Here is an 18,615-nt window from a genome sequence, read left to right as displayed (position 1 = left end):
TCCAATTGCAAAATTCTGCCTTTTAAACTTTTATTTTCTTGCCAGATCCCTTCCATCTTTCTCATCATCTCAAATTTGAACTCTTAAATAGCTTGTGACCAGTTTTCATTATTTTGGGAAGGTTTGGATATGATTACTTGTTTCCTCTCCTCTGCTGTTTGCTCTGTTGTCTGGATTTTTTCTGTGTAAAAGTTGTCGAGTTTTATAGATTTCTTCTTGATGATCTTTCTCTTCTGGGGTTTCTGATTTTGACTTCCATTGTTGTTTAGCCCAGACAGAGCCTTCTCAGCTTTATCCTCACACTCAGGGTCTGTCTACACTCTGTAGGCTCCTGAGGTCTCAGGTCTCGTTGATCGCAGGGTCAAGCCTCCTGGTGGTCCCCCCGCCGGTCTGCCCCTCTGCCTGAGGCTCCTTCAGTAGTCTCAGGGCGCTGCTTCCCCAGCTGTGCTCCCATCTGCACAGGGTCTCCACTAGACATCCATTCCTGCACTCAAGATCCTTGTCCGCATCCTAAGTCAATGCCTTCACCCGTGCCAGAGCTCAGGGTCTGTATTCAAAGTCTGTGTGCGTTCTTTAGCCTCTTGGCGTCCTAAGTCTTGCTGCTCTCAGGAACAGGCCCTGGAACTGCCAATGACTTAATGGGTGCCCCAAACCTGCTTTAATTTTTGTGCACTGGCCTTGGCACTGTACGTGGTGTGGGGAGTGGTGGGGAAGGGCTTCTTCCACTCACGTTTTAGTCAGAGCTGTTTCACCCCTTTATTGCGTGGAAATGTCCCGATTCCACGTTCCTTCAATGCTGCACCCTGTTGTGGGGTCCCTTTGTTCTTCTGGATTTGTTTTTATGCCCCCTTGAGGAGTCCTATATGCTTTGGTTAGGAGAGATCAAGCAGCTGCTCCTTACTCTGCCGCCATCTGAACCCAGACTGCCAGAGATTTCAACCTCATAATTCTTTTAATTTGCATTTCTCCCATTATTGCTGTCTTGGAGCACTTAATCATATTGTTGTTGATAGCTTACATTTTTTTTAATAAGCAGAATTATTGGTTACTCATTCTTAATATGTTTCTATGGATTATTTCTATATCTTGGATAGTAGAGCTTTATTAGAGAAAGTTTTGGTCAACCTTTTTCTCAGCAGTTTCCCTTCTTATTTTAACTTTGAAAAGCTATTTTTTTATGCGATTAAAATTGTGGACATGGTTTTTCATTATCATCTTTATCATGGAGTTCTTCTCTTATTCAGTTCTGCAAAGCATATGGTATTTATATGAATTATTTAAAGTATATTGTAGTAGATAGTGTAAGGTTTTTTTATAAGCCTAATTTCTGCTAAACCGATGTCTATTTTGCCTTGAAATTTTTGTCAAATAAGTTATTTCCTCTAATCATTTGTGGCCTTGGTTTTATTGAACTTTGTGTTACTGTGTTTGATTGCTTCTGAGTCTTATTTACCCAATCTGTTTTATTGATTAACTTTTCTAATTTTTAACCAGTACCAAATAGTTCTGAAGATTGTTGCTTTGTAGTATGGTGCTGGTTTTTAAAATTGCTTTTAAAAATTTTTGTTGACCTTTTGTGCCTCTACATTAATTTCATTATGATTTTGTTTTGGTACTTTTATTGGCATGACAATACATTTTTAACTTAGCATCTCTATTTTTGTTGTGTTAGAGTGGTTTAAATGTGAAGAATTAATATATTTCTAATTAAGTCCTCTATTTCTGTAAAAAAGTATTTTGTTGTTATAGTCATATTTGTGACTTTGTAGACTTCTGGGTCTTTTTACATTCTGCATTTCTTTCAAACTTGATTTTTTTTTATCACTTCATGCTATTTTTAAAAAGTAATATATAGAAGGTCTGATTTTTTGAGGTTTTACTTTATATGCTGCCATTGTTTCAATAAATATTTATCTGAATGTTATTAATTTACTTTCTTCTTAACTTAAACTTGTCTTCTCAGGGTCTTTTTAAATTTCTTGTAAAAGGTAGTATTTCTAAAACTGCATTAAATAGTGGCTGTATCCCTGATCTTATTAGAAAGGTCTCTAGTGCCATACCCTAAATAACAAATGGTCAAATGATATGAAAAGACAGTTTTTAGAAGAAGAAACCAAAGTTATCAAGAGTCAGATAAAAATGCTTTGTATCACTATTGATTAGAAAAATATAAATTAAAAACTATTCTGAGGTAATCATCTTACACCTATCAGATTGACTACTATTATGGAAAAGGAAAAATGACAAATACTGGAGATATGTAAAAATAAGTACAGTAATACATAGTTGATAGAATTGTGAACTGGTCCCACTATTCTAGAAAACATTTTGGAAGTATACCCAAAGGACAATAAACAAGTGCATACCCTTTGACCCAGCAATACCACTTGGCTCTATCCCAAAGAGAACAAAGAAAAAGGAAAGGGACTATTTCTACAAAAAATATGTATAACAGAAATGCATAGTAGCTCTTTTATTTTGACAAAGAGTTGGAAATTGATTTTTATTAATTATATGATTGTGCTTCAAAACTATTGTGCTGTAATAAATGATGAGCTAGGATGGTTTCAGAAAAACCTGAGAAGACTTATATGAACTGATGCAAAGTGAATTGAGTAAAACTAGGAGAACATTGTAATGCCATATTATAATGATGATCATCTGTGAGTCTTAGCTACTAATGAATACAGTGATATAATTCAAAGGTTTCACAATGAAAAAATGCTATCTACCTCCAGAGAGAGAACTGATGAACTCTGAGTACAGATTGAAACATACTTTTTTCACTTTATTTTTTCTTGCCTTTTTTCTCCCTGCAGTGTGGTAATATGGAAATTGTTTATGGTTTCACATATATAATTATCCTACTGCTTGCCTTTTTAATGGGTGTAGGAGGAGCTATAGGGAGGAAGAGGATTTGGAACTCAGTGTTTAAAAGAAAATGGGGAAAATGTTTCTCCATTAAGGATAAAGAGAATTCTTAGTTTTAGATAGTTTACCATTTTGAAGAAGTGTATGTATTGTTTTGTTTTCTAGTGTTTTTAACATATTTTGTCAAAAACTTTTTTATATCTGTTGAAATAATCTTGACTTAATTTTTAAAATGTATTATTATGGTTTATTATTTATAGTATTCACAGCATTCAAATATCTCTTTTCTCTTTTCCTGATATATACCCAACCTTATAATAGAGAACAATATTCTTTTTCTCAATGATATGTTTTTTTCGGTTACATGTAGAAGCAATTTTTAACATTTGTTTCCTCACATTTTCATTTCCAAATTCTCTCCTTTCATCACTTCCCCACTCCCTGAGATGCTAAGCAATTTAATATACATGATACATGTTCTATCTTATAATATATATTTCCATATTCAGCAGACAATATTTTTAATATTTTCTTGTAGATTCTAATCTGACTAATAGTCAACAGACATTTATTAATTACCTACTACTATATGACAGAAATTGTACTAAGCATTGGGGATACAAAAAAAAGGACCCACACAAAGATGTCCCTGTCCTCAAGACTCTTAATAGGGGAGACGACATACAAACCTTGGCTCTCAGGCGGGGAATGTGTTATGGAAATATTGGGATCCTTGAACTACATTTCCCATGAGCCCACTGGCTTACTACGCAATAATGTAGACAGAGGGATAAAACTGAGGGGCAGGAGTTTTACTTTCTCTTTTGCTACTCAGCATGGTGAGAACTGGTAACAGCAGGGCTTTTGAACAGCCTTAGCTAGCATGACACATGGCTTTATTTTCTAGTGGCTACTAATAAATCTTACAAAAACCATAATATTTTTAAAGTTATCATTTTACATATTAATTTTATTTTTTACATAAGATATATATAGGATAAAACTGAGGATGATCTCAAGAGGGAAGACAGATTTAAGGACCAGGAAAAGAGTTCCTGCAGAAAGTGAGAAGCTTGTTAGAAACTTGAAAGAAATTAGGGAAGACAGAAGATAGAAATAAGAAGAAATAGTGTGTGGCAGGCATAGGGGGACAGCCAGTGAATAGACTCAGTTGAAAATGTTATGTATGTGAAGTACAAGAAAGCCATTTTAACTGAATCGCTGAGTTTGTAGAGCTTTACTAAGCTTTACAAATTTACAACTGTAAGAAAACTGGAAAAATATGCAGGATTTTTGTTATTAAGGGATTTAAAATCTAAACAGAATTTAATATTTGAAGCTAGAGATAATCAAGAGCCATTGACATTTATTGAACAAGTATGTGTGAATGGGTAGCATGGTTGGACCTTTGAGGAAAATCTTTTTTATCAGCCAAGTCAAGGGCATGCTGGAGTAAGGAGACACTCTGAAGCAGGAAAACCAACTACCAGCCTATTGCAGCACTCTAGGTATAAGATATAAGGCCTTCAGAGTAGTTGGTGATAGTGTCAGAGGAAAGAAGTGAGAGTATGTTAGAGATTAAAACAAAAATCAAAACAGGACTTGGCAACTGATTCCATATAGAGGAGAATGAGAGAAATTGAGAATTACCTAGGTTATGAGCATGGGTGACTGGAAGGATGGTAGGTATCTTTTACAATAATAAAAAAGGAAAAAGAGAGGTTTTGGAGGAATAGGAAATGAGTCCGATTTTGTACTGGTGAGTTTAAATTATTATGGGATATCTAGGTGAATAGGTAAGAGGAGAACCAGGAGAAAGTGTCATGAAAACCTAAAGAGAGTAAAAAAAGAGGGTGTTAAAGGCTGTAGAGAAATCAAGAAGGATGAAGATTGAGAAAAGATCATCAGATTGGACAATTTACAAGATCATTGGTAACTTTGGAGGGAATAGTTTGAACCAAATTATGAAATTGTAGATTCCAAATGAAGAATTAGAGTGAGGAAAGTAACTGAAAGGGCCTTTTATAGATGACCTCAAAGATTTTAACCATATGAGTGTGTATATGGTAAATAGGAAAACAGCCAATAGATGAGAAGAGATTGAAGATTAGTAAGGAAATAGATTATAGAAGGGGCAGTCTGTTGTAGAATATAGGATTACTTATGCACTTAGAAAAGCCACTTCTTCATATGAGAGAGGTAGTGGCAGAAGACTTCTGGGTTATGTGATGAAGAGAGAGCCTTTAGAGTAGTGATGGTGAACCTATGACATGGGTGCCAAAGATGGCACACAGAACTGCCAAAGGCAGAGGGATTTGGGTGGAGCTGTTCCCTTCCCCCTCTCCACTGTGCCTCATGACATTTTTTTCCATCACTTGTGCCTTTTCCCAGCAGCCCAATGGGAGCACCCAGAGGGTAAGGTGGGCAGTTCACAGGTGGCAGAGCTGGAGGGGAGTGGAGTCATTGGGCTGCTCCCCTCCCCCTCTCTACACTTGCTGAGGACATTCCTCACTTCACCCACCCCTCCGCTGAGCAGCCCAGTGGAAGTGCTTTCTCCCTCCCCTGTACGGTGGTGGTGGGGTGCCTGGCACTTGGTGGGGGGCAGACATATGGCACTCGGCCTCTGGGGGAGCACAGACTCAGCACTTGATCTGGAGGAGGCAGGGCCCAACACTCTTCTCTGAAAGGTTCACCTTCACTGTCCTAGAGAATAGCCTCAGTTTTTTTCACTGAAATATAAGGAAAGTTTTTTGGCTCAGAGAGTAGGGGGAGTGAGAGCTATGGTAGTTTTGGAAAAGCTAATGATAAGAGGAATAGTTCATTGATTAAGAAGGTGTAGATTGCTTTGGTGTAGTGGTGGTCCAGTTGAGATTTGTAACAAATTTGTAGTGAACTTGGTTTTGTGATTTTCCTCCATCTTCATTAGCTACACAAGAACAGGGTAGAATACAGTGGGTATTGTGAGTAGTATAGGTTTGAGGCATGGCTAGGCAATATCAGTAATAGGATGATGGGGCAAGGGACTCTAGAAAAGAAGACTGAAGTCTTCTTCAACTAGAGTCAAACTGGTTTACCTTAGAGTCAAAACAGGAAAAGGATAATTTATGAGTACCCATTTTTCTAATTCTGTGATACAACAAAAAGTTGTTATAAACAGAAGAAAAACAACTGCTTGATCACATGCGTGTAGCAGGTAAATATAACACTGGGGACTAGTAGAGGGAGGAGGAATGATGGGGTGAGTTGGTTAACTGCCAGGACACAAATAACACAAGGGAATCACTCCCACTCCCACAAAAAAAAGACAGAGCTTGGGAATGAGTGGTGACAGGAGTGAGAGAGTAGCAGTTGAGACTAACTGTCCCTCTAACTCTAGCCAGGGGTTAAACTGCACAATAGTGGGTCCTTGTTGGTTGTGGAGAAGGAAATAAACAAAGTTATATAAACAATTTAATAAAGTGAAGGGAAGGAAGGTGGGAGAGAGTTTGACTAAACTAATAAAGGGGGCACAGCCAACTGTCAGTTAGAATGGCTGGCTTCTCTCTGACTCTAGCGCAGACAGACAGTCTGGCTAGAACAGGAGTGGCTGCCAAGGACTTTAGATACAAGGGGGTTTCTCTCTCCACAGGAGATACTCCTCCAAGCTGAATCCTTGATGTTACAGGTACTGGAACAAATCTTTGGTCAGCTAGTAAATCTATAAACTAAGATTAAAGGCACGTTGTAATTGGTCCACCCAATTACAGTGACTTGTCCTTTCCTCAATCTAGGCACTTGTTTGATGTTTACACCCAAGGTCTCCAAAGTTTCAGGATACAGACAGCTAACAGGATCCCAGCTGCCAAGCTCTTTACTTTAGCTCTTGACAGTTCACTACTCAACCACCTTCTCCAACTCCTGCTGTATTCTATACAGAATGTCCATGTCACTCAGCCAAGATCTTGCCTCCTGCTGCCTGTGCATTGCTACATATCTATTTTGCCTATCTTTATAGCTTACCTTATAAATTTGCCTATAACAGTTGTCAATGGGGATATGATTGGGGATGTAGACTCTAAACTTAGGATCAACCTAGTGCAAATATCAATAATATGGAAATAGGTCTTAATCAATGACACATATAAAACCCAGGGGAATTATGTGTTGGCTATGGAAGGAGGAGAGGGAAAGAACATGAATTATGTAACCATGGAAAAAACTTCTTTATCAATAGAAAAAAATTTAAAAAAAAAAGGAAAAAAGTTGTTATAAATATTTTAGCACACATTTAGTTTGTTGCTTTGTGGTATAAGCCTTGTAATGGTAATATTGGATCAATAAGGATGCCTGATTTAGTAGCTTTTGGGGTATATTTCCAAATTGCTTTCCAGAATGTTTGAAACTTTATAGTTCTCCCAGTAGTGTTTCACTACTCTCCTCCTGAAGCTCTTCCAACAATTATAAACTTCTCTTTTTGTCATCTTTGCCAACTTCATGTATTAACTGAATTTGATTTGACTTGATTTTTAAATTTGGTTTTAGATGGGCCTTGTTCTGCTATATCGCTATCTTAGAAATATTTCTTTATGAAATGTATAGGATGAGATTCAGTGTGTAATTCTCAGAGTAATATTTGGATTGTTGTAACCCCAGTTTTCAAGACCCCTTATTTTACTATTCCTTAGACTAAAACTACTCCCCCACTGCCACCACATAAACATTTTTAGTTTTCCTGACTTATTTTCAAAAGCCTTGAGAAGAGTGTATCTATACCCTGGGAAGAAAGCCAAACTGTAAGATAACTTGAAGGAATAAGGAACAGTGAGTTTCAAAAGTTTCTTTTTTGCCCTAAACTGGGAATCCCATGATAGTCATGGGTTTTTCCTGATCATGTGAGTCTTTAGGAGTACATAATACAGAAAATCATGCACTCAAGACTGTAAATGTCATAGCCCTCCCCGCCTCCCTTCTGTGGGTTTGGACAGATGGAAGTCATTCTATATATCAAATCATAAGACCCTGTCTTATCCTCTCAGTCTTCTCAGTAAGGGGTGTGAGGGAAGGTTGTTTCTTTTTCAGAATAAATTCTTTGGAGAGAGACTGATACCAATTAGAGTTCTAATTCCTTTTCCCTCAAAGCTGGAAAACCCTATAGTTTTCCTTTGTTTTCCTAAACTTACATGGATTACATTTCTTTTCCTCCACAGGCATAAACTGAGTCAATGTTTTCTTCCTCTTCTGAAGAGTAGAATGATTTCAGATTGAGGCCATGTCTTAGAGGTTTCTCAAGAAGGAGTCCCTCTGATCTGAAGCACAATCTGCCCAGGTTTCTTGTGTTGGCTGTGTCTGGCAAAGTGATTAAAGGCTTGGGGTGGGAACACAGAGTGGGAACCCCAGTTGTCCAGTGTTATTTCATGAGGTTTGATTTTGTTTTGGGTTTTTTTTGTTGTTGTTTCAATTTTCTTATCTTGTGGGCTTAGCTTTATTCTAGTTGTGAAACTATTTTCTTCTTGAGATTATTTTGAATAGTTTTGGAAAATCACTATTCTGCCATTTTGCTGATAATGTGACCCTAATGCTATCTCGTATCAGCTTTGAATCAAGGATACCATACCCTGTTTCTTCACAAAGATCACAAACCTGCTTCAATCAAATCAACATGATTTTTGGGGGCTCACCTCTGATTGGAATCAAGAAGGGAAAGGGATTATTTCCGCCTCCTATTTCCAAATGACTAAAAGATAACCTGTTATCTGTTAATAATAACCTGTTAACTGTTAATTCTAATGTTGCCAAAAGATGGCTAAGCATGTACGTTTTTAACAATACCTTGTGTATTCTTCTATACATGTTTTTATACTGTTCACTTTGCCCAGAATACCTTCTCTTTTACTTTCACTCTTAATTCTTACTCATGCTTCAAAGTGTAATTCACATCTTACCTTTTCTGCCTAAAAAAATCTCTCTTGTTTGCACCACTCAGCTAAATTTTAAGTTCTTGAAGAAAGGCACCATCTTATACTTTTTTTTAATTTACCAGAGTGGTTTGTACATAGTAGGTTCTTATGAGTATGAGATAATTAAAATTCAATTTCTGCATTATTAAAACATGAAATCTGGCTTCTTAGCATGTGATATGAAAAGTCAACAATATTGATACTGTGGTTTAAGTTCTTTCCTTCCCCCCAATGTCTGAATAAGCTTTGTATTATACTAGTATCTTCATTTTTTTTTTCAGCTATGATGCTTATGGAGATAGATGCCATCTTTCCTGTCTTGTGAAGTGTGTGATGAAGAATAATATTTGGTTTCTTGAGTGCTCTGAACCTGTGGAATCTACAAGGTCTCAGAGCACAAGACTAAGCCAATATAGTAAGCCCAGAATACAATGAACAGATTGAACTTTCATAATAACAGAGTCATGCAAGACCGCAGGAGTGTTTGTATTTTTCTACCTAATGATAAATCTCTGAATATCATCATAAATGTAAGTAAACCTAACACCAGAAATTAATAAATAATGTATTACTGTTTGCCTGCATCTGCCAGATTTATGATAGAAAATTTTGTCAATTTATAAGGATACTGTTTTTATCCATTTGGTAATATTATGGAATCATATTGTATATGTGCAAAATTTATGGCTTAAGTTCATAATCTAGTAATTGTTGATATTACCCTGCTAGACTTGGTAGGTAGCCTGAGAGTTCTGGCAAACCTTTTAGCTTAAGAAAAGAATAAAGTTTGCCTTTGAAGTGTGTTTAGAAAGGTGTCACCCACAAACTTGAAGGCCTAATAATTGCTTGTCTTTCATTTTGTTTTTAGTAATGATGCTAAGATTATAGTAAACTCTTGATTAAATTTTTTTCTTTATAATATATAATAAAATTATATAAAATCTAGTTGATAACACATTGATCTCGATAGCCATAGATTATTTTTAGTTATTTGCAGTAATAGATAGTAGGAATAGTGGTTATAAATTCATTGAGGATTCACTGCCCAATTTTACTCTATATTTAAATTCAATGTTCCCACCCTCAATTTCATATTTTTAACAATTTTGTTCAATAGTGTTCAATTCTTCATGACCCTGTTTCAAGTTTTCTTGGCAAAGATACAAGATTGGTTTACTATTACCTTCCCCAGCGTTTTATAGATGAGGAAACTAAGGCAAATAAGGTTAAGTGACTTGCCCAGGATCACACAGCAAGTAAGTATCTAAGGCAAGATTTGAACTCAGGTATTCCTGATTTCATATATTCTATCCACTGTGCCACTTAGCTGCCATTTTAAATAATAAATCCAAACAAATCACATTTACCTCTATCTCTTTCCTTTTTCTACCTGTTCTTTGGAATTAGACAATTAAGAAGGAGAAGGCCACTTTGTTTCACTTTGGTTATCTTTATCTACTTATATATTGTCTTTTAATAGACTTATTTAATAGAATATTACTTGAGAGCAACTAGGTGGCTCAGTGGGTTGAGAACCAGGCTTAGAGATGGGAGGTTTTGGGTTTAAATCTGGCCTTGTACATTTTCTAAATGTGTGACCCTGGGCATGTTACTTAATCCTTATTGCCTAGCCCAGTGATGGGCAAATGATGGCTTACAGGCCAGATGCGGGCCCCCTGAAATGTTCTATCCAGCAGTGGGACATTATTCCTAATCTGATAAATACCATGAGTAGGATACAATACAATGAAACTTTGAAAGAGTCTCCTTAGAAACAGACTGACAGATGAGCATTTCCTTTCCTTTGGCCCCCTCTTTAAAAAGTTGGGCAGCCCTTACTGCTCTTCTTTCTTGGAATGAATACATACTAGCTCTAAGATGGAAGGTAAAGTTTTTTGTTTTTTGTTTTTGTTTTTGTGTTTGTTTTTTTTTAAAAGAATACGACAAGATAAAGCATTCTAGGAAGTTTATATTGATATTTCTTTTGATTGAAAAATAGGTTTTTATAAAAACATAACTAGTAAAGTTGTTTATTACAGTAATGTAAATTTTTTCTTGATATACAATCCCTATAATTCAATGGATTTTTAATTTTAATCTTTTTTGCTTATGGACTCTTTCTTAGCTTCAAATCTGATCTATTCATTTGAATTGTAGTGGATTGTAAAATCCAAAAAAAAAAATATTTTTGATTGACAGATAAACAGCTTTCTGCCTAAAACATTTGGAAATCCTGTTCATTTTGGTCAATTCTTTAAAACTTTAACATTTTAAGAGATGCCAATCTGCAGGTAGAGGATGTTCCTGACTAGGACCTCCCTATCCTAATGAAACAGTAGTTTCACTTTTTAAAAATGACAGTCATATTCTACAATTTTTAGAGGAAAAAAATTAGTTCATGCAAATAATTCTTTCCTTTTTTTTAAAATCCAGATTCTAATTTTCTTTTTTATGCAACTCAATTTAGTGCAAGTCAACAAGCATTTATTAAGTACCTACTCTAAAGTACTGGGTATATTGTATCTGTTATGACTCAGTGAAAATACAAAGGAAAAAAAATGAAACTGTCCCTGTCTTCAAGGAGCTCACATTTGGCATGTACACAGACAAATATATACAAAGTAATTTTAAGAGAGCTATAACTAACACTGATAGTTGGGCACATCAGTAAAGCCTTTATATAGCAGGTGGCTCCTGAGCTAGGTCTAAAGAAAACCAGGGAAAAGAACCATGGTTTAGTGCAGTGATGGCAAATCTATGACACACATGTCAGCACTAACATGTGTAGCCATTTTTGATGACACGCGGCTACATGTGGCCGCATACAGAGAAGTATGGGGCCACATGCCCAGGATGAAACATTTGCTGTAGTGTAGTGTAGACATTCTGCACTATAGATGACAATTCTATATTAATTTACCTATTTTGGCTTATTAAATACAGTTATATATTACAATTATACGTTTTTGTTATTTAAACTATAAATATCATGGTTTTTTTCTTGAAGTGACACACCACCTAGTTATGCTCGGTTTTTTGGCGAATTTTGACACACTAAGCTCAAAAGGTTGCCCATCACTGGTTTAGTGGAAAGAGCACATACTCTGGTGTCAGAGGACCCAAGTTCAAATCCTTATTCTAATGCTTGTTAGAGACCTTGAGCAAGTCTTATAACCTCTTTAGGTCTTAGTTTCCTCATCTATAACATGAAAGGGTCCCCCAGCAATTTTACATTTGTGATTCTATGATCCATGATTTTAAAGGCAGAGTTAAATTGGGAGAATGTTCCAGTCATGTAGACAAAACTATGCAAAGGAAAAGAGATGGAGTATTGAATGTACTGAATGAGAAACAGCAGGTTAAAAAAATGTAGCTTGTGAGGAATGTAAAACAGAACCTGAGAGTTGGAAGGAAACGCGTCTTCCATCTAGCCCAAGCTATAACTGAACAAAATTGTCTAACGTATTTGAAAAACCTAATCCTAAAGGCCTCTGAAGATGAAGAATCTACCCACTCCTCTCTAGGCAGCACTTTATACTTTTAGACAACTATAATTGGTAGGAAGTTTTTACAGAAACAATTTTAGATTCTGGGTCTAGGGTCAAACAGAACAGGTCTCTAATACTTAGAGAGTTATCCTGTTCTCTGAGTCTTTTTTTTTACCCTGATAAACTTTCCCGGTTCCCTCAAATGAACCTTATGGGGGAGGAGTGGGGCGCAAGCCAAGATGGCAGCGTAGTAGAAGCAAAGTCCTAAAACTGCTCTTAATATCCTTCCAAATTGATCTTTAAAAGGTGCTTCAGAAGGACAGGAGTCAGAGCAGGACGAGCAAGGGGGCTCTCCCACTGAACACAAATGAACCTCATATTACAGATTTAGGTTACTTAATCAAAAAGTATTTATGAAATGTCTAGTTTATATCAGACACTTAGGTTTTAATGAGACAATGACAAAAATGAAAATCTCTGCTCTCCGGTAACATATTCTAGAAAACACCTTGCGTAGTTAGCTTTATACGGTATGTGTATATGTGTACATAACTACATGTACATATATTTTGGGTACATGTGTGTGAGTTTAGGTATATGTATAGTTGGGTAGAAGAATGGTTGTAGGTATAGGTCCATGTGTATGTGTAGGCATAAGTATTAAATATTAGATGCAAGTGTATGAATGTTATTTCTTTATAACATTTATAACATTATAACATATATATATTTAGATGCATTACATAAATGGTTATATGTGTAAGCATATATCAGTATAATTTTACTCTTTTTTGTTGTTGTTTAGTTGTTTTTCAGTCATGTCCGACTCTGTTATCTCATTTGGAATTTTCTTAGCAAAGATCTTAGAGCGGTGTTCCATTTTCTTCTCCAGCTTATTTTACAGATAGGAAACTGAAGCAAACAGAATTTAACTTACTTACCCAAGGTCACACAGCTAGTGTCAGAAGCCAGATTTGAATTCAGAAGGAAGAATGTTCTTGACTTCAGACCAGGCCCTGTATCTACTGAGTGTGACCTAGCTGTTCATACATATATGTACATATACACTTATGTTGTATGGACATACACACAGGAGTATGTTATGTGTGTATACACAAATGTACATGCCTACGCACATATCTACATTCAGTCAATAAACATTTATTAAGCATTTACTATGCACCATACTAAACTTGAAGATAAAAAGCAAACCAAAAGATAGTCCCTAGTCTCAAAGAGCTCACAGTCTAATGGAGACAATATACAACTATAAGCAGACAAAATATATACAGGATAAATCAGAAACAACAGAATAAAGTCACCAGTATTAAGGGAGATCGGCTCCAGCATTAAGGGAGATGGGCATAGGGATATACCTATATAGGAGATGTATATACATGTACAAACCAGATACAAAGTACAAATAGACAAAAAAGTCTGCATATAAAATAATAAAACTTGAGCTGAGTCTTTACAGGAACTTGAGATTTTTAGGGGTGGAAGTGAGGAGAAAGAAAGGCCTCATGCCTGTTCAAAGATATGGAAATTGAGTGCTATTTTTGAGAAATAGTAAGAAGGCCCACTGGACTAGATCAGTATGTGAAGGGGGGTAATATGTAATAGCACTGGAAAAGTAGGATTAAGCCAGTATATATAGAGTTCAGAAAGCTTTAGGGCACTCACCATACAATTCACTGGGAAATTAGAAGATAAGAGTCAAGCAGAGGCAACAAGGCAGTTCATTTGATTTATAAAATTCCATTCTATCTCATATGAAAGTTATATGATGGAATTATTAGGGGGATAATCAGAACAGGCAAAGCAACATCAGAAAGCCCATTGAAACACCAAAACACAGAGAAATGCAAATCAAAACAACTCTGAGGTACCACCTCACACTTAGTAGATTGGCTAGTATGTGTAAGGGCTTAAAAATAAAAGGGTTGGACTAAATTTATATAAGTGTGGTCACCAGGAATTATTACTCAATTCCAAATGATTTTTTTATGGTACTTCATTTATAAAAGGAGAAAGAGTGAAAGTAAGAAAATCAAAGAGAGTAGATATTTATTCCAGCCTAGTCCAAACCAGGCAGGGCTTAAGAGATCCCAGCAAAGGGAGCCCAGATGTAAATTAAACAAGGATTTTAGCCACAAGGCTTCCTCCAAGATGAGGGACCTCTCTGGAGTCTAGTACCTCCAGAACAAGTCAGGGAAAAGAGGTCAGCCTTTTTCACTCAGCCACAGTCCTCAGCTGGAGCTCCTCCAGGGTCAAGTTGAAGGCAAAGACTCTCTGCAGTTAGAAGGCTAACCCCAGAAGACAATACCTTCAGACAATCTTCTCCAAGACCATCTCCCCAGACTGAGTTTAGGGCTTGTTTTATGGTGACTTCTTGTCTCCTCTCCCCTTCCCCCAATCACAGTTTACAAATTATCTAGCACTGCCCAGGGGGAAGTGTCTGTGAGATCAACTTTGCACCTTCTGAAGGTCAATTTTTCATGAAAAGGGTTCACAGTTTCCTGATTGAACAGTTTCTGAGGGTGTGAACTCTTAAAAGAATTCACAAGTTTCTGACTGAGTTAGAAAAAAAGGTGGAGTTCTCCAAGTATCTTGCTGGCTTCTCACCTAGCACTAAGTCAGATGTGAATTCACTAAGTGCTTTGCTAGCTCTTCCACCTAGTTTAAGCTTATACTTAAGTTAGTGTTAGCTCAGGAATAGACAATAAAGAATTCTCTTTCACATATGACAGCAAAAGAAATTAATGTTCGAGGGGATGTGGCAGAATTGGGCATTACTGGTGGAGTTGTGAATTGATCCAACCATTCTGGAAGGTAATTTGGAACTATGCACAAAGGGTATTAAAAGACTGCCTGCCCTTTGATCCAGCCATACCACTGCTGGGTTTATACTCCAAAGAAATAATAAGGAAAAAGACTTATACAAAAATATTTATAGCCATGCTCTTTGTAGTGGCAAAAAATTGGAAAAATGAAGGAATGCCCTTCAGTTCGGAAATGGCTGAACTGTTGGTGATGGAAAACTATTGTGCTAAAAGGAATAATGAACTGGAGGAATTCCATGTGAACTGGAATGATCTCCAGGAATTGATGCCAAGTGAAAGGAACAGAACCAGGAGAACATTATACACAGAGACAGATACACTGTGGCACAATCAAATATAATAGACTTCTTTACAAGCAGCAATGCAATGATCCAGGACAATTCTGAGGGACTTATGAGAAAGAACGCTATCCACATCCAGAGAAAGAACTGTGGGAGTAGAAACACAGAAGAAAAACAACTGCTTGATCACATGGGTCAATGGGTATATGATTGGGGATATAGTCTAAATGATCACCCTAGTGCAAATAATAATATGGAAATAGGTCTTGATCAATGACACATGTAAAACCCAGTGGAATTGCTTGTTGGCTACAGGAGGGGGTGGGGTGGAAGGAGGAAAGGGAAAGGACATGATTCATGTAACTATGGGAAAGCATTCTAAATTAATTAATTAAATAAACTTTTTTTTAAAAAAAAGCACTAAAACAAAAATTTTGAGAAATCCAAGAGGATATAATCAAGAACAAGGTAAAAAACTATTGAAATGAGAGAGAAAACTGGGTTTTGGTTTGTTTTGGGGGTTAGATGATGGGGAAAGTAAATTCAATAGCAAAACTAATTTAAGAGTAGAAAACCAAATGACCAGTTTCAAAAAGAAAAGGAAAATTCACAATAAAGGAAATTATTAGAAAAAATTTTTTTAAACCCTTGTACTTCGGTGTATTGTCTCATAGGTGGAAGATTGGTAAGGGTGGGCAATGGGGGTCAAGTGACTTGCCCAGGGTCACACAGCTGGGAAGTGGCTGAGGCCGAGTTTGAACCTGGGACCTCCTGTCTCTAGCCCTGACTCTCACTCCACTGAGCTACCCAGCTGCCCCTATTAGAAAATATTTTGTCTGATTATTGTGAGGGTGGTAGAGAGGAAGGTAGGTAGAAGGAAGGTTTGATGGGAGAAAGGAAAGAGAAAGGTAGAGGAAGGGAAAGGAAGGTAGTGTCCCCAGCCCCGGCATGGGGAAATTGACCAGATCCCTTTAGGGGCTCAAATAAAAGATCAGAGAGCAGCTTTAGGGTTTAGAATAGCTAGGTTTTATTTTAATTAGAAAAGGGAAGGTCTAGAAAAAACTAGGAGGTAGTTAGAAAGGGGAAAAGGCACCAAGAGAGAGTGCTCAGGATCAGAGAGCAGACCCTCCAGGATAGAGAGAGCTCCAGGGTACAGAGAGAGAAAAGGCGCCAAACTCTCTCCTTAATACTTTCTCTGACACCTCCCACAAAGGAAGTGGGAGTTGTCAGGGGAAGTTGTAGAAGGGAGTCCTAGGAGTTGTAGTCTCCCAGGGCTTACAATAATTTCAAATGACACATTATATACCAACAAAATCAACTGTTGAAATGAAATAGATGATTACCTAAAAATTAGATTAATGAAGGGTAAATACAAAGTATTTAAATAGCCCAGTTTCAGAAACATAATTTGAACACACCTCAGATGAACTACCAGAGAAAAAATGTGCAGTACCAGATGTGTTTTATAAGTAAATTTTATCAAATAATCATAAAAAATCCCAATACTAGTCTAAATACTTTGCAAAAAAAATAGCAGAAGGGCTCCACTTTCTGACACTTGTTTAACTACCATCACCTTCTGTTTATTTTCACTGAGGAAAAGAAACCATGTCATTTATCTACTATCTAAAACCTCCATTTAAAAAAAATATCTTTACTAGTACAAATAATTCAACAGATAAACGGGAAGAAGATACTTCCTACTTTTTGGACTATCTTAATGATTCAAATAAAAAGAAATTAGTGAAGGTTTTCAAGAAGAAATTTGCCTGCAATGGTACTATAATTAAGCATCTGAAATATGGAGAAATAATTAAGCTACAGGGTGACTAGTATTTGCCAAGTCTTTATCAAACTTGGATGGGCTAAGGATGATGACCAGGTGAAGCTTATGGTTTTTAAGTGCTCACTGAAGCATGTGAGAATTTATTTGTAGCAAATAGAAAAAAATTCCTTTTGTACAAGTTTAAAAACATCACACATAGCTTTTATAACAAAACCATCTGGGGTCTGCTGTTTCACTTTATACCAGTGTATAAATTTAATATTATATAATTATATATTAATGTACATATAATATATAATTATAAATGTATACATTTGTGTAATAAACTGAAAAAAACTACAAAATTATTTTTTTAATGGGAAGAGATCCTACCAGACTTTTGTTAAATATTCTCAATATCTAAACAAGGCAGAAGCAAACCAAAAAGAAAAAACTATATACCACGATCCCTAATGAATATCAAGGTAACAATATTAAATATTAACACAGGCTAAAATAGTAAGGAAAAAGTAAGGAAAAATAAAATTATAATAGGTCCTTGAACCAGGCCCCAATTAAAATGATTTATGTCCAATAAGCCTGTAATAGCAATCATGCACTTTACCCACTCAGCAGCCAGTACTACAGTAAATTGCCACAGAATGAAAGTTAGAAAAGGAACTAGCCTTTTGAAGAAGATGGGAAATAGCATTCTCCGATCTGATTTTTCCTTTTCTCACAGGGATAGGGGAGCCAGAACAGCCAATATTAGGTACTTGATAGGAAGTGTGATAAAAGGAGTCCTGCATTTAACATATGTCTAACAGTCACAACCTTGAGTCTCACACAAGGTTCAAGTCCTCTTGTATTGGTGCAGAATCTTATCAGTCCTACTAGGATTGGTTTGTCTTTTTGACCTGTGTGCTCATTTGACACTATGCAGGTTAAGTCTGTGCTCCTTTGTGATCCCTTCTCCTGGAATCAGACACACTCATGAAGCAAAGTCCCATAATATTTAAACAACCAGTGGCAGGTTTCCATAGTCTAAAGCTTTTGGGTATGCATTCACATTTGGGACTAATGGACATTTTAAACTTAAAACCCGTTTTATAAACCTGTATTTAGTAGTACAATAAGCAATGCACATTCAAGGAACATACCAAAATTCTCAAAATTTACAATAAGCACATCAACTTATCTAAAGGTTACTAATACAAGTTTTGTCCAACTAATTTATGGACTTTTATGAAGGTATTCTCTCAGGTTCAAATATAGGATGGTACAAATAAAGACAGTGCAACAGAACGTATATCCAACAGCAAAAATATAGTAGTTGAAAATGATATAGAGTAACAGCAATATATATATATTGCTATATATGTTGCTATATATGTATGTGTATATGTACGTATATATATATATATATATATG

General features: G+C 36.3%; 1 protein-coding gene across 1 annotated transcript in view; it reads left to right on the top strand.

Moving 5' to 3' along the window:
* Positions 1 to 18,615, top strand: part of FRMD6 (FERM domain containing 6) — a 167,830-nt gene that overhangs the window by 21,060 nt on the left and 128,155 nt on the right. The window contains exon 2 of the mRNA XM_044664740.1: positions 9,089 to 9,337. Within this exon, the coding sequence (XP_044520675.1) occupies positions 9,239 to 9,337 (99 nt within the window). The 5' untranslated portion in view covers positions 9,089 to 9,238. The remainder of the gene's footprint in view (positions 1 to 9,088; positions 9,338 to 18,615) is intronic.

Source organism: Gracilinanus agilis, chromosome 2 (genome assembly GCF_016433145.1).
Source record: "Gracilinanus agilis isolate LMUSP501 chromosome 2, AgileGrace, whole genome shotgun sequence".
Classification (NCBI taxonomy): domain Eukaryota; kingdom Metazoa; phylum Chordata; class Mammalia; order Didelphimorphia; family Didelphidae; genus Gracilinanus; species Gracilinanus agilis.
This window is presented reverse-complemented; position numbering and strand designations above follow the sequence as displayed.